The sequence below is a fragment of the Passer domesticus genome, chromosome 6, assembly GCF_036417665.1.
Source record: "Passer domesticus isolate bPasDom1 chromosome 6, bPasDom1.hap1, whole genome shotgun sequence".
NCBI lineage: Eukaryota > Metazoa > Chordata > Aves > Passeriformes > Passeridae > Passer > Passer domesticus.
This window is the reverse complement of record NC_087479.1, coordinates 22,966,997-22,981,494: the sequence shown is the minus strand read 5'-3', so window position 1 is coordinate 22,981,494 and position 14,498 is coordinate 22,966,997. Positions and strand designations below refer to the sequence as shown.

The 14,498-nt window shown below is 39.3% G+C and overlaps 1 protein-coding gene across 2 annotated transcripts in view; it reads left to right on the top strand.

Annotated features, from left to right (window-relative positions):
- The window catches only part of TTLL5 (tubulin tyrosine ligase like 5), a 123,452-nt gene that overhangs the window by 34,403 nt on the left and 74,551 nt on the right, over positions 1–14,498 (top strand). For both annotated transcript variants that reach the window (XM_064423803.1, XM_064423804.1), the window contains 8 exons: positions 2,392–2,433; positions 5,229–5,342; positions 5,696–5,787; positions 6,390–6,452; positions 7,376–7,414; positions 8,356–8,501; positions 9,456–9,747; positions 13,757–13,877. In XM_064423803.1, the coding sequence (XP_064279873.1) occupies positions 2,392–2,433; positions 5,229–5,342; positions 5,696–5,787; positions 6,390–6,452; positions 7,376–7,414; positions 8,356–8,501; positions 9,456–9,747; positions 13,757–13,877 (909 nt within the window). The remainder of the gene's footprint in view (positions 1–2,391; positions 2,434–5,228; positions 5,343–5,695; positions 5,788–6,389; positions 6,453–7,375; positions 7,415–8,355; positions 8,502–9,455; positions 9,748–13,756; positions 13,878–14,498) is intronic.

Sequence of the window (14,498 nt, the reverse complement as noted above, 5' to 3'; positions counted from 1 at the left end):
CTCCTAGGTGAAAAACTTCTTGCATTTGAAGTTTAAGGCTTCTTTCCTATAATCTTTTGGAATCCTACTTTCTTTCCCATGGATCATTGGACTGAGGCCTCATGTGTCTTGCTGTGATTGCCCCTTGCCTTTTCTGTTGAGGTAGTGCTTTCTCAGCACTGCAATTTGAAGGACAATTGTTCTCTATCTCTTTTTGTCTAGGAAATGGATTTCATAAATATCTGTGGAAATGGAGCATTCACAAAAGGCAGGGAGATCTGTTACGTCACTTGGACTTCCAACTCATTTCTCCTCAGGCAAATAGGCAGATGGTGTTCTCTGACATCTCTGCAGCTGATGGTGCTGTGTAGCTCAAGTTCAGTTAGGAAATGACAAGTCATTTTTGTTCAGCCTCAGTGTATCAAGACACTGTCCATTTTGGTGTAGGGAAGCTCACAGAAATTGCAATATTTTATCTCTTGTAAAACTCAAGAGTCTTTAGTCACTGTGAGAGAAGTGAATAGCTGGTAAGATGAGTTTTGAGCATCTTTAGGATGCATGTCTAAATTTGAAACTTCTAAGACAATTGTGATAGTGCTTTAAATACAAATCACTCTGTGTTGGTGCTCTTTGTAACAGACAAAAGGTACATGAGAAATTAGGAACCATTTAAAAAAATTACCCTTTTTTCTTAGAGTAATGGCATCAGATCCTGATGATTTGACAAAGTTTTACAAGACAGTCTCAGAAAATTATGCTGTTGTCAAGCATTGAAGTTTAAGGAGGCTTTCAACTTTGTTTTCCTTAAAAAATACCCCCAAAGACATGTAAGGCTGGCCAGTTGAAAGTTGCAAAGATTTGTATGACAGTGCATTGGTTATGAGACAGGATTAGGGTGGTTCCTCTAACTAACCTATTAGTTAGAGGAACCACCTATGTTTAACCGGAACAGGTTTGTGATTCAGTGATAAAGTTTTACAGCATTTTTTCCTAAGTACCTAAGTGGTAATCCCATGGCTAGCTAGGTGTTTAGATCTTTCCATGTTCCAGAATGTGTTAGCTTGTTCTGCTGAATACATTTTATCTCAGATTTTTGGATTTTTGATACCTGTTACAATTTTGTGTTGCAAAAGGTATTTGTCATCTTTTGTTTTTTTCCTACCACCTTTGTGATGTCTTAAGTTTTGATCATTCACATAGGCTCTTTTTATAATTGTAAAAGTTGCTGCTTGGAAAAGATCTGTTGATACCAATGCTCTTGAGAGTTCTCTTGAATAGATATCTTGAGATGATTGCTCTCTTTTCTGAGTTTCACTGGACTGGGCTGTAAGTTTCTTTGCAGTTTCTTTGGTTTGACTCTTTGAGCATTTCTCCCTCTAGGGAAATGAACAATTTTGCTGCTTCCTTTGTAACTTTTTGTGGATTTGGATTGGAGCTCTTTCTAAGCAATGGAGGGACCTTGATCTGTTTTGAGTAGACCAGCTGTAGAGAGGAACTTGTCAGTAGTACAGCTAGAAATGATAGATAGGTCTCCTGAGAATCCTTTCTTCCACCATTTGTTCCTCTTGGGTGTTGGAGAAGACAGCCTGAATACCACTGAAGGCAAGAGAACTATAAGTTCTGATGATGATTTCTTTTGAACCTGTCCCTGTCCGTCAACTGGTTTTACTTGTAGGCCTGATACCAGGTAAGTAATACAGGGTACTTCTTGACATGCTGGTGTTTCTACACCTGTGTTAGAATGATAAATAGTATCTTTTTTTTTCTCCACTAGAACTGGAATATTTTTGAGGTATTTAAATGAAATTACTTGCAAAATCATGGGATTTCCCCCCCCCTTCCCATTCTATGGACAATTTTACTTGACAGCATCTGTTTCTCCTTGATGCATAGCTATTAAATATTCTAATATGGGTGTCTCTTATTTTACAAAAATAAGAATTTTGCTCATCATAGTTGAGTTCAGTGTGCTTTTGAAAACCATATATTCAGATGCATTGTGCACAGTTGAGCACATCTGAGCTTAGAATGAGTGCTGTGTTTAGAATGGGGACAGGATACATTTGCAGGATATGAGGAAAGTATAAGTGGTTAGCTTTTTCTCTGGACTTCAGTTATCATAGAGTGCTTTGGATTGGAAAGTACCTTAAAGATTATCAAATTCCATCTCCACTGCAATAGTGGATAGGGACATCTTCCACTAGATCAGGTTGTTCACACCCCATCCAGCTGTCTTTGAGCAGTTCCAGGGTTGGGGCATCCACAACTTCTCTGACCAACTTTTTCCAGTGCCTCACCCCCTTTGCTTGTACTGTTTTGTTTAGGGTACTTGCCAGTCCTCAACAACTCAGGCAGGGATCATAGTGTCCTGGAGAACACAAGATTTTTATTCTCTTTGTGTGTCTCTTGCAGCGTCCTGTGTCTGCACAGTCACAAAGAGCAAACAGCAAATCAGTAAGTACCCTTCAGCTCCCATCAACTGTGTAAGGGCTGCAGCTTCAAATGTGTACAGTGCTTTTGGCATAATTAGCCCCCAAATATATTTTACAGTTTGAGTAGCCTGGGGCAAGGGGACGGGGGTAAGAGGGAAGTCAACATGAGAAGAGGAGATGGCACCGCATGTTTCCATGTGGCGAAAGCAAATGTTGAAAAAATATTTACATCACTTCTAGCAGTTTAAAAAAAAAAGTAGATGAAGCTTGCTGAGAGGTTCAGGTCAGCTGGATCAAATCCCTCAAAGTTTTTAAGACTACAAGTCTGAATGATAAGGTAAGCACAGGAGAATCTGTGCAGACAAAACTCAGGTGGCTCTACAAGAGAAGTAATCATTTTCTTTGAGACAGTCCTCTGAAGGACACTGCAAAAGTTTGAGAGTGAACTGGGTCCAAATAAATGCAGAGAAAAGGAGGATTTCTTAAAGTTAATGGAAAAATATGGGACTATTGTTAGCCTAAGTGAGACTGATCTCCTTTCTAAGTGTTACATTTGTTACCCTTCCTGCAAGCCATATAGACAAATTGAAATTAGTTTACAATTCTAAGCACCTGGCCATGTAGGGACATGTTAGGCATTATTTTTCTGCTGGGCTTCCTGCACAAATGTAGTGGGAGGGTTTTTTGTTTTTTTTTAATGGGGTTTCCCCATCAGGAAGAGAAGGTAGGTGGAATCACCTTGAGAACCTAATTCAGCCTGTTTATTGCTGTTTGTCATTCTGAGTAAGTTTAGCTGAGGCTCAGAGGAAAGAGTTAGTGAATTACAAGGCTTTGTAGAGAATAGGAAGGATCTTTGTGCCAACTGCTGTCAGTGCTTATTAAATTAGCATCGTGATTTGGGAATCAAGGATACTTTCAGAATTTGGAGATATACCAGAGTGGTTGGATTCATCTATACTTTTATAGATAAGCTGGGTCAAAGAGGAAACAAGATGTTGGTGAAGTTGGAGACATTTCTGTTCTACAGCCAGAGGGTATTCTGTAGTGAAACATGGAAAAAACTGTGCAGGAGGTCAGCAAAGAGAGTTTTCTCTAGAATTTTAACAGCCGTGTAGTTTTGTCCTCAGGGAGGAGTCAGAGCTGCCCAATACATTTACTGTTTGTATTTAATGCAATCATCTCTGTTGTATCGAGACAATGGAAATTATTTCATTGAAGTGTTTCCTTAGAAGCAGATCATTTAATAGATTGAAGAATTTCCTGTAATACTCCCTTGGAACAGCAGTTCTCACATGATGATGGATTGTTATGATAATGCCAGGAAATGGGAAATGGTTTTTAAGAGAAGGTTACTCTCAGGTTTTAGAGAAAGTTGTTAAGCAACATTTTTAAGCACTGGATTAGAAATGGAAGAAAGCTTAGAAAGAAAGACTAAAAGTCTTTCAACTTAGTGCCATCTACAGCCTCAAGCAAACCTGTTTTATTGCTGGTATTTTTATTTCTTCTACAGATGTTTGTGTCTCCTGCCTGTCATCCAGATTGTCTTGTTTTCTCTTTTTAATCAGTTCTAGTTAGGCTTAATGAATCATTACAGGTGGTACCCGCTATGTCTGTTTTATCTTTGGATTTTTCTGTGCCAATCACTGCAGTATAACCTATTCTAGTGCAATGCCTGTTGCTTTTGCTGTTGCTTCATCTACAGATTCTGAATAGCCGCTTGCCATTTCTAATGAAACGGAGAGAATGGAATTCAATTCCCGTAGTCTTTACAAATAAAGATGCATCCTGATCTTGCCATGGATTTTTTTTTGTATCTGAGCAGTATGGGATATTCCCCTGGACTTATCCACCTTAAGGTTTCTGTCATGTTTTTCTCTTCTTTCTAGATTAAGGCTCTCTGCACATTCTTTGCTCAGTATAGAGCTAAAAGAAACTTTGAATTTAGTAAAAAAGCTTGAGATCTTCTCACTAGACTCTTTTAGTGCTGTTTTTGCAGAGGTAGTTTATCTAAACTGAGCTTAAGAACATCTTAAATGTACTTGAGAAAAAGTTCAAAGATTTGTCTTGCTTTGATTTTAAAATTTTATAATCCTGATCGTTTGAAGACCTTTTGAATTCCTGTCCTTTTGCTAGAATTGGCCAGGACTGCCCTTCAATTAAAAATAAGCTTAGTGACACTGTCTGCAAATTATTGCATATTTTTTTAAAATTGCATATTTATGCAAATTTGTATGATGTATCTGTGTACATCTGCAGGATGTATCTGTTAAGTGTGAGAGGTAGCAAGCTGACAGTTCAGCAGTATAGTAACAAAAGAATAACATGTTGTGAACTTTTCCCTGCAACTTTTATCTCGCCAGGGAATTACAGTCCTATTGTTCTAGTGTAGCAACACAGCTAGAACAGAGGATCATGGTTCTGGTACTATTGATGTGTGAATCCAAATGTATTTGGGTCTTGTGAATGCTGACTCCAGTGCCCCTTGGGTGAGGATTTTCCTGTATGACATTCTGACTTTGCTGCTTTTGGTATGTCTCCTGTTTTTCCAGAAGGGGCCAGGGGTGTAGATTCTGGCAGTGATGCCTGAATTGTGCCTCCTGTGCTAAAATCTAAGAATCTGAGTACTCGCACTTAGTGACGTCTGGGCTGTATACTCTGTATACAACAGCTGGGGTGTGGAATTGTGAATTCTGGCTGTAGTGCTCTGAAGTGTAGATCCTGCTGGGAATGGGGTCCTGGAATTTGAATGTAATTTTTTTAATATGAAAATTGAGAGAGGAGGAAAAAAAAAAATCTGGATTCCCACTGTCTCTACAGCGTACCCGTCCTCTGTCTGCCAGCAATGCTGAAGTTAAAAGCTCGATGCCCTTAGGCAGAGAAAAGGCAGCAGGAAGGCACAGCAGCTCTATGCTAGGCCTCTCCATGGAGGAGGTAAGGAAGTTATTAAATAGCTTTTATTTACCTTGGCTTGTATGTGGGGTTATTTGCTCAACAAATAGTAAGTCCATGTAAATGAAAGATGTGACAGAAGAAGAGTAATTTTTTGAAACAGAATTTTAAGTTTTACTGCTGGTATTGCCCTTGCCAAGCAGAGATGTGCTTGAAGCAGTGATAGATTCCTTCAGAATTTAAGTGCAAGACAAAATTCCTTAAGGATGTCATTATCTACTCACTACATTTGCAGGCTGAATAGTCTTGTTTTCTGAAATTCAGAGATTTTTGGAAGGTTTATTTTTCATTGTTATCTATTTTGCTGGCTATTCTGTATTTTTCTTCTTAATCAGATCAAAGTTCTTCGGCGAGTGAGAGAGGAAAATGAGCGGAGAGGAGGCTTCATCCGGATATTCCCTACCCCATTAACATGGGACCTTTATGGGTAAGAATAAAAATGTGATAGGATGGCAGTGATGCACTGTGTCAAGGGATATTCTATGTTAGATATGTGTAGATCAGCTATCTTGGCATTTAAAAAGATGTATTGAAAGTTTTGGCAAAGTTTATTTCAGGCTTAAATGGTCTTTTTTCTGATCCCTTGTTTTTATCAACTGCTGCTTTGCGTAACTGCACCCAATGGAAAGCTCTTGGACATTATTTCTGGTATTGCTTTTCTGTTAGCAAAAATCTGAAAGGAAGACACTTTTATTCTGTCTACTTTTACATCCTCAAGCTGCACACTGTGTATCTTGTCATTAGGCCATAAATGCCATATAGGACTCACTCCTTCTGAAAGTTATACTATATTACTGTTTTCTACATTTATTTTTTCCAGTCTGTAATGTTTTCTCCATCCCTTGCATCACCAGGAACTTCAGCTAAGAAATGATAGCTCTCCTCCTTTCGTCTTTTCTGTTGTGGTGTAGCATGTTGACTGAATCCACTTCTAGGATATTTTTTAGAGGCCATTTATTTCTGCATTGTAGTGCCTTTCATTGAGTTGAGCTCTGTCTTGATAATCCTGTTTCTTTTTTTTTCCCCTAGATCTTTTCTAGAGCACAAGACATCAATGAACTACATGCTGGCTACACATCTGTTCAAGGACAGGTAGAAAGCTTCTCTGTTTGGGAGAGAGGTAAAGGGCACAAACAGTACAAAAAGGATTGATTCCTCACTTATCCAATGTTATAAACACAAATCTGAGATTTATAGGAGTAGTGATAATTGTGCATCTCTTCTCTAGTGTGCCATTGATTGTTGGTCATACATTTGTGTTGCCCTTCTGAAACCAAGGGCAAAAAGGACAGTACTCAAAAGGCATGGGAATCATTGGAGTACTAATATTACTATAGACATGAAAAAACTTCAAGCTCTTAGGTTTCTCTGTGAGGGCATTATAGGTGGTCCTGGCTTACCTTTTTTTTCAAATTTGGAATTGCATTAAGACTTGTCTTCATGTACAGTAAGCCCTGAAATTGACTTCTCTAGCGGTTTAGTATCTCTGTCTTGACCTGTGCAATCATGATTTGATAATTCTTTTTCTGGGTTGTGGTTGGATGGTTGGGACAGTTCATGCCATTAGCTGAGCTTCCACTGAGTTGTATGCAGTGCCTTTCACGATGTGTTTAATGCCCTTCCTTCTCAGCAACTCTTCTTGTGCAAATTTGAGATCCACTAGGAAGTAACTACCAAGTAAAGACAAGGTGTCTGAGAAAGGAGACAATATTTACAGAAGCTCTTCCTGCATCAGTGCTGTACCATTTTTTTTCTTTGTGTATGTTCAGGGATGTGTCTAAAGAGTAGTTCTAAATAATGCCTTCTCCAGCTTAAGCAGACAAATGCAAGCATCAGTTGCAGTACAGCTGCTCATGGCTCCTCTTTTGGAGCCTTTTTTTCTCTTCTTTAAGATAGAACTCACAAGTAATTCTGTAAATATGGTCTTTCCATTGCACATGTGAAAGACTAGAGAGGATTTTTAATCAAGGCTGATCCAGTATGGAGAGTAATTTTTGACCTTTTTCTCTTTGTAGGAGCAAGATGAAGAGAGAGTTCATCACTGGGAGATCCCGGTAAATAGCTTCTTAATTAATTAATTTGTGCTCTGTAGAATTTATTCTAAATTTAGATTTCCTTAGCTTCATCTTTCAAGTTGTGAATCAACACCTTTTCTAAGTGAAATCCATGAAAAATAATTTTAGAAACATACAGAGAAAAAAGAATATACCCACATGTGGAGAGCTCCTGTTTTCATTGGGCCTTAAAATTTCTCCTCATATGCTTCTCGCTTTGGTATTCCTACCATATTGATAAACCTCATCATTGAGCTCTCTCAAAAGATCTTGTAATGCACAAGGGTTTTGGATGTCATTTTCTCATATATTCACTTTGTTAGAACTAAAAAGATAAATGAAACAGTAAGTGTGTTTTGTGCTTGTTTCCACTAATATCATAGGGGGCACTTTTCTGGATTCTTTTTGTGCACTGGCAGAAAACTATTACTTTTGTATGTTTCCCTTCTGGAATCTGGCAGGGCTCCTCATCCCTTGACTTGAGTAGAACTTGTAGAAAGTTTGGCATTTTCCACTTTTATAATGTTAAAATTCTTATATCTGATCAGTGAAGAACAAACTGTCTACATAAATGGTTCAGACAACTGGATTCATGTCAATGTGCTTTCTTTCCATTCCCCTTTGTTCTTTTGTATTCTTGCCATGTCCTCTGTTAATTGTGCCCTGAGCTCTTGCATAATGGGCAGATGCTGCTCAGTCATGAAAGCATGGCGCTAGGTGAGTGTGTCTTGGGGTTTGAGGAGTGATGTTCTGTGAAGTATGTGCAAGACTCTCTTCAAACATTTACAGGCTTAAGTAGAGCAGAGTTAGACTGATGGTAAATATTTCTTGCTTGTATCAGCAAGAATGTTTCTTGACGTTTGATCAACTAGGTCTCGTGTGTTATCAGGGAGAGAAAGGCAAAGGGAAACTGAGGGATATCTGTGTACTGTGCTTCCCAGAGCAGGTCTCCATGGAAGGCCGGATATGAGGATGGAAGCTGTGGGCTCTCATGCTCTCTTTTATGAGAGGAAGCTCGTTTCACTGGAGTTACGGAAGCGTCGGCGGTACCATGGCAAGGTTGGAGCAGCACAGACAAGAGCATCAGGTATGCATGGCTAGGGTTTTAAATGAGCAGCTGGTAAAAAAAGTAACCAAAGGACTTTTTCATTTGAAATGTGTGTGAATGGGGTTGTTCAGTTTCGAATGTTTATAGTTTTCAGTTCATCTAGTTCTGAGCTTCTTGTTTAGTGCCTTGAATTTCATTCCCACCTTCCCACACCCCCATGTATATGATTAAAGGTAATCAGTGCTTACTTGGAGATGAGCTTGTTTGTTGCATTTTGGGCAAAGAATTTAACAGTATGTGTGCCTCTGTAATTCTTCAGCTTTTCAGAGAAAGATGGGACCTTTCCGAGTGATTCTCCTAGACAGCTGTGACTCTTAAGCTGTTGGGAGCAGAAATCTTTGTCCAAGCTGGTGTTGGAAAAACTTAAAGGGGAACAGAGGTGAATAATCCCCACAAGTGGCTGTTCCTGCTTTTATTTAAACTCTTTGTAATAGCTGTGTGATACTGACTGCAGGAGGAGAGATTGGATATTATAAGATGATTTTTGCTGCTGTGTTAAGGTATATGATCTTTATTGGCACATGTGGAAGTTTAGATTTTGTAGCTTTGCTTTATTTGACACACAACATATAAAAATTTGTGTGTGTATATATATCAAATATGGGTGTAGATATGTCAGTATGTATGTAAGAATCAGGATAAAAAGATAGGAAAAAGTCTTTGCCTCTTTGATTTTGTGTGGGCATTCTTTTTTCATTTGTAAGGTTAAAACAAGAATCTTGGTGTTCTTCTCTGTTCTGTAATACTGGGAGAATGGGCTTCTCAACTGATGCACAAGCTGAAAGACAGAATAATATAGAACAGTCATACTTAAGATGGTGTTCTGTCCTTCTAGCAGAAAAGTTATGGGGTAAACCAAAGGTATAAGCAGTAGAACATTCCTCTCCACTTTTTTTTTCTAAGTCAGCATAAGTGATTTCTCCTCTACTACAGGCACATCAGAACCAACAAAGCTGTCCCTCAAGTCGGACACGGAAGGTGAGGAGGAAGAGGAGATGGATGAGGATGGGGATGAAGAGGTAGATAGAAGTGTTTGCTCTCTTTCGGACACCCAGGTGAAAAGCAAGCCAAAGCTCTCTGACTCTGTGACAACTACTTGTAAGAAGAGGTTACCTAAAAAACACAACAAGAAGACTGGAGATGGAGAAAAGCTGTTTCTGAAAAAGCAAGCCTCAGAATCTCAGTTTAACTTGCTTCAGATTCTTCAAAGTCAAGGAAACTTGAGGTGGGAGTTTACTGTGTATTGTCTCTAGTTTTGACTTGAAGCTAATATGAGTTAAAATATGGAGGATGCAAGTTATGAATGTGAGGGGATAAGAAGACCCTAGAAAAGGGGCCTTGATTTTTGTCTAGCTGTGGGCTGCCTTAACATGTTGTTGGCAGAGAAGGGAGACCATTGCAAAGTCTGACAGTTTACCTGAGTGCCTGACCTGTTGGATCAGTGTAAATCATGACCCTATGGTTTCCATTTCTGTTCTTTAATCTGATGATGTAAGCTGGTCTTTGTCAGCTCAGACTTCTAAAATGCCTCTTTGCCTTAATGGAGGATGCCTGCTACTGAATTCTAAATTTTTTCTTCTCATTCTTTGCATTTGACAAGAAGTGGTTATAAACATATGCTAAATTATCCAGGAAGAGTTGGATTGGAATGTATCAGTGCTGTCTCTCCATAAAGTTAGTTTTCTCATTTTGTACTTTTATTTTGGATGATAGAATTTTTACCTCTGGTAGTAGTCTTTGCTCAAGGTCATTGCCTTCTGAGAACAAAATTAGGAAGTAATTTGAGAGTGACAAATTACCGAAACATCTCATGGCATGTTGTTGAGTAGGACGGTGTGGAATAGGGTGTGTTCTGATGCATGACTCTTGCTTGGAAAAAAGAGATGTGCTGGAGGAGATTCTATAGAAAAACACCAAGCAAGGTTTTAAACAGATATTTTGAAATATGATCCGCCCCTTGAATGTGGGTTGCAAAACTGTCTAATTGCAGATGGACAGCAAGTACCAAAAAAAAGGATGGTCATATATATCTGTGTAGGAAGACTTTACATCTTCTAGACAAGAAGCAGCATTATGTTTTCTGTGAAATATGTCCAAAGGTAGAGAAAATGTTTCTTGTTGTTGCTTTCTTAGTTTCGTTTCTGGGAGAAGCTATGAATTATTCAATGGCTTTGGGGATTGTTCTGATGTCTATTTATGGCAAGGACATTGGCTGCTGTGACAGGGAAGATTCTGAAACCTCTTTTGAGGATAAACATAGCAATGCTGTGTCTATATCCACTTATATATAGAACTGACTCCTGCCGAGAGCATAAGCTTGTCTGATGTTCCTGGCAGAGTCTTGCTCAGCACCCAGCACTGCTGGGATTCCCCACAGAAGGGTATAAGGCTTGTGGTGACCTCTTGTTCTGAGATTGTGCTGGGCTTGGCCCCATCTGGTGTGTCATTGATGTAAGCTTTGCTTATGGGCTCAACAGGCAGAGGAGCTGAAGTAATAAAATTTTCATCCAAGAGAAACCAGGCCCATTCTAGTCAGTTTTTGTAAGTGGTAGGACTTCTCTCCTTTAGTCAGCCTGATGAGGAAATATCTTCCTTCCACATATTGGGTGTTACTGGTGAAGAAATGATGATCAAAGGAAACGTGTTCCTCCAACTGTGCCATTCTCAAGGAAGTAAAATGAAAAGGAAATTACTTTTTCCTGAATTTAAGGCCTCAGGTTTCAATATCACCCCCACAAAAGGAGAGGCAGTGTTAAACAAAAGCCTTCTGTAGTTTTTGTCATGGAAGTATCAGGTGCAGGCCAAGACCTGTATTGTTGTGCTGATGTTGATAATGGGGGCTCCTTATCAAGCACAAATATTGAACTGGTCATGAGATGTTGAGTTGTACCTACACCAAACCTGACAGCTCTTAAAAAGCTGAGGTGAGAGCTTTTTCTGATACAGGGTGGCCTGATGTAGAGAGTATCAGTTCTCAGCATGGATTCACAGAGTTCTCCCAATGTTCCACACATGTAGAAAGAAAAGGTAGATGCAGTGATTAGTAGCATACAGAGCTCAGAGCTGTTACAAGGCCTGCTGTGCATTCTGGAGTTCACTGAAGTTCCTGGAAGACAGAAACAGGTATTTTCATCATGTTTTAGTTGCTGCAGTATAGCTATTAACAGAGCTTACTGTTAGCTTGAGACTCTTGTGCACTTTTCGTTGGCTTAGCCCCTCTTTGGCCCTGTGTGACCTTTCAGAAGCATCAAAAGTTGATGATTAAGCTGATACATGGGTATTTCCAATGTATTTTATTTGAACTTCAATTCTTAACCTAAATGGATGCATCGATCTCTATAAGTGTTGCTATGGTATGTTTTCTGTGTAACACTGAAACATAATGTTCCTGAGATTTTCAGGCCTGTCAACCAGAAAGACTTAATTGCTGCACAGTTTTTAATAGCATTTCAGGGACTCGTGTACCTGGAGTCATAAGGACCATAAAAGTGCCTGAAAATATTTGTAAGAAGCAGAATACAAGTAGAAAAAATATGGTGAGGTTCCTCAGGAATTAGTCTGAAGCTGATTATATAATCAATTCAGGAATGACACAAAATATACAAATATGCTAATGAAATTTGCTGATGAAAAATGTTTGAGTTATTACCATGAGAAAAAAGTAGCAGACTACATATGAGAAACTGGATGACCTTGAGGATATAAATAGTATAACTAGGATGAAATTCAGTAGCACAAAGTACAGTGGGATGCTTATAAGAACTAATAATTTACACCAGAAGTTCTGTCAGCTGGGTGTTCATCAACTAGAAATTAATTATAAAGAAAAATATCTTGCATGCTGGTTGATCAGAGGAAGTTTGTGAAGTCCTAGCTCATGCATGCATGAAAACACCAAATGTGTTCCAGGGCTTACAACTTGACATACTTCTGAGACTTCATGTGGAGTATTGTATCACCCATATTCATGGAAGGCAAATTTTGAGTGCAACACAGGTGGAGGTGAGCTGCTGGTCTCATCATGTCACCATTGTGGGTGCTTTGTTAGAAAAAGATGACACTGGCAGATGTGGATAGATCACACTAATAAAATGAAAACTATGAAAGGATGTAACTCTGTTAACCAAGACATTCAAGGTGGGAGACCCATCAGGGATTATATTTAAGATACAGGACAATGTAAGAAAAACCAATTATAAGCTGCTCATAAGTGAAGCTAGGCTGGGTAGTAAGAAGAGGTTCCTATTTATTAGAACAGTAAGTTCTGGAATAATATTTCAGGAAAGTAATGGGTTCAAAACTTTAGTTTGTTTAAGATGAAACTTAAAATTCTACAGAACATATTAGGACACTTCCTGTGGTAGAAAGGGAAATGTGTTGCTGGCACTAAAGCCAGTCAGCTGCTATATCCTTATAGAAAGCTTCTAGCAACTGTGGGGAAAACTATGAGGGAGAGCAGGATGTTTGAGGATAAGGTTTAGACCAAGAGGACAATGAGCAGAATTAGGCAGAGCTTTCAGCAATTTCTCTCACAACAGATGCATATACTAAAGAGGTTACTATTGTGAGGGAATGGGAAGATATGTGTCCCTCCCAGTCCTCTCCTCAGTTCATGCTTACAGCTTCCCAACATGTTCAGCCAGCTGCACAGCAGATTTTGCTGATGTTCCTTCATTCCTCAGTGGTGCCTTGCTCAATGAAATTTGGCTTGTATCCTGAGCTAGCAGGGGAAGAGCTCACTTTCACAGATTTAATTCTTTCATTTCCATTGGGAATTACAGGGCCTTTGTTGTAACTCTGGCACCAGTACCAAGCCCTTTGTTTATTTTATGGTCTGTTGTTGTGGTGTTCAAAATGTTTGTGAAAACAGAGGCCCAGTAGAGCCTTGAATTTGTTTTAAAAATACAGTTTTGCTGATGTCCATGTTACTGGCTTTTAGAGGGGAGTAACCAAGGCTGTAAAAAGCAGGAAGAACATTCTATTTTTAGAATTTATCTTAGAGAGTATCTACTGTCTTTTGTATCTCCTGCAATATCTATCACCCTGTCTTGGTGAACTGAAGGTCTGCTTGAAAATGCTGATGGGGTGAAGGGGTCCCGCTCTCTTTGAGCCTCAGCATTAGTGCACTTAGGAAGTCCTTGCTGACTGTACTTTGGTTCATAAGCTGTGCCTGACTGCTGTAACTCTTCCCATTCCTATTCTGAAGTTAACTGATTGATTCTTTTTGTCCTCAGCAAAGTACAAGCTCGTACAGCTTTCTCTGCCTATCTGCGGCACGTTCAGCTCCGACTGATGAAGGAGGCTGGCGAACAGATCCAGAATCCTGCCTGGGCTGCCAAAGAGGATGAACAAATGGTAAGAAACTTTGTGTTGGCCAGACTGAGAAGCCAAGTTGGAACCTACCTTGAGAGTTTTGAAGTCAGTTCTCACCCTTGCAAGTACAGAAGTCCAACTGAGATGATGGTTGTTCATCTTTGTCTAGGTGCCAGTGCTGTATTTTTAATGGACTGATGAGGTAGGACTGCTAAATGACCTCAGAGCAATGATAGGAGCTCTTAATGACTGGGCTCTGTTGACATTCAAGGTGCTCAGATCTTGTGTTGGTTTTCCTTCACTGATTCCTGAGCTTACCTGCTCTTGAATTCTTTAGAAGATTCTTTAAGAGTACTTGTCAGGATCTGGTTTGTGCTGGATTAAGCAAAGCACTCATCTACTCAAATGGAGCGGGTACCCACTTAAGCTTTTTCTCTTACGTACTGTTGCAATATATCCAGACATCTGTGTTAATGAATCTTACTTACATTCTAGATAGAGAAAATTAAAGTAAAAGCCACGGAGAAAAGAAAATGAAAGTGATGGACTTTTCTAGGCAGTATTTTGAAGTCCTGTGTTTGATATGTATGCATTTTAAAAAGTGCAGCAATCCCAGATCCTTTCACAAACCTTCTTAAAAGAGCTTTGTACAGTAGGCTCTTG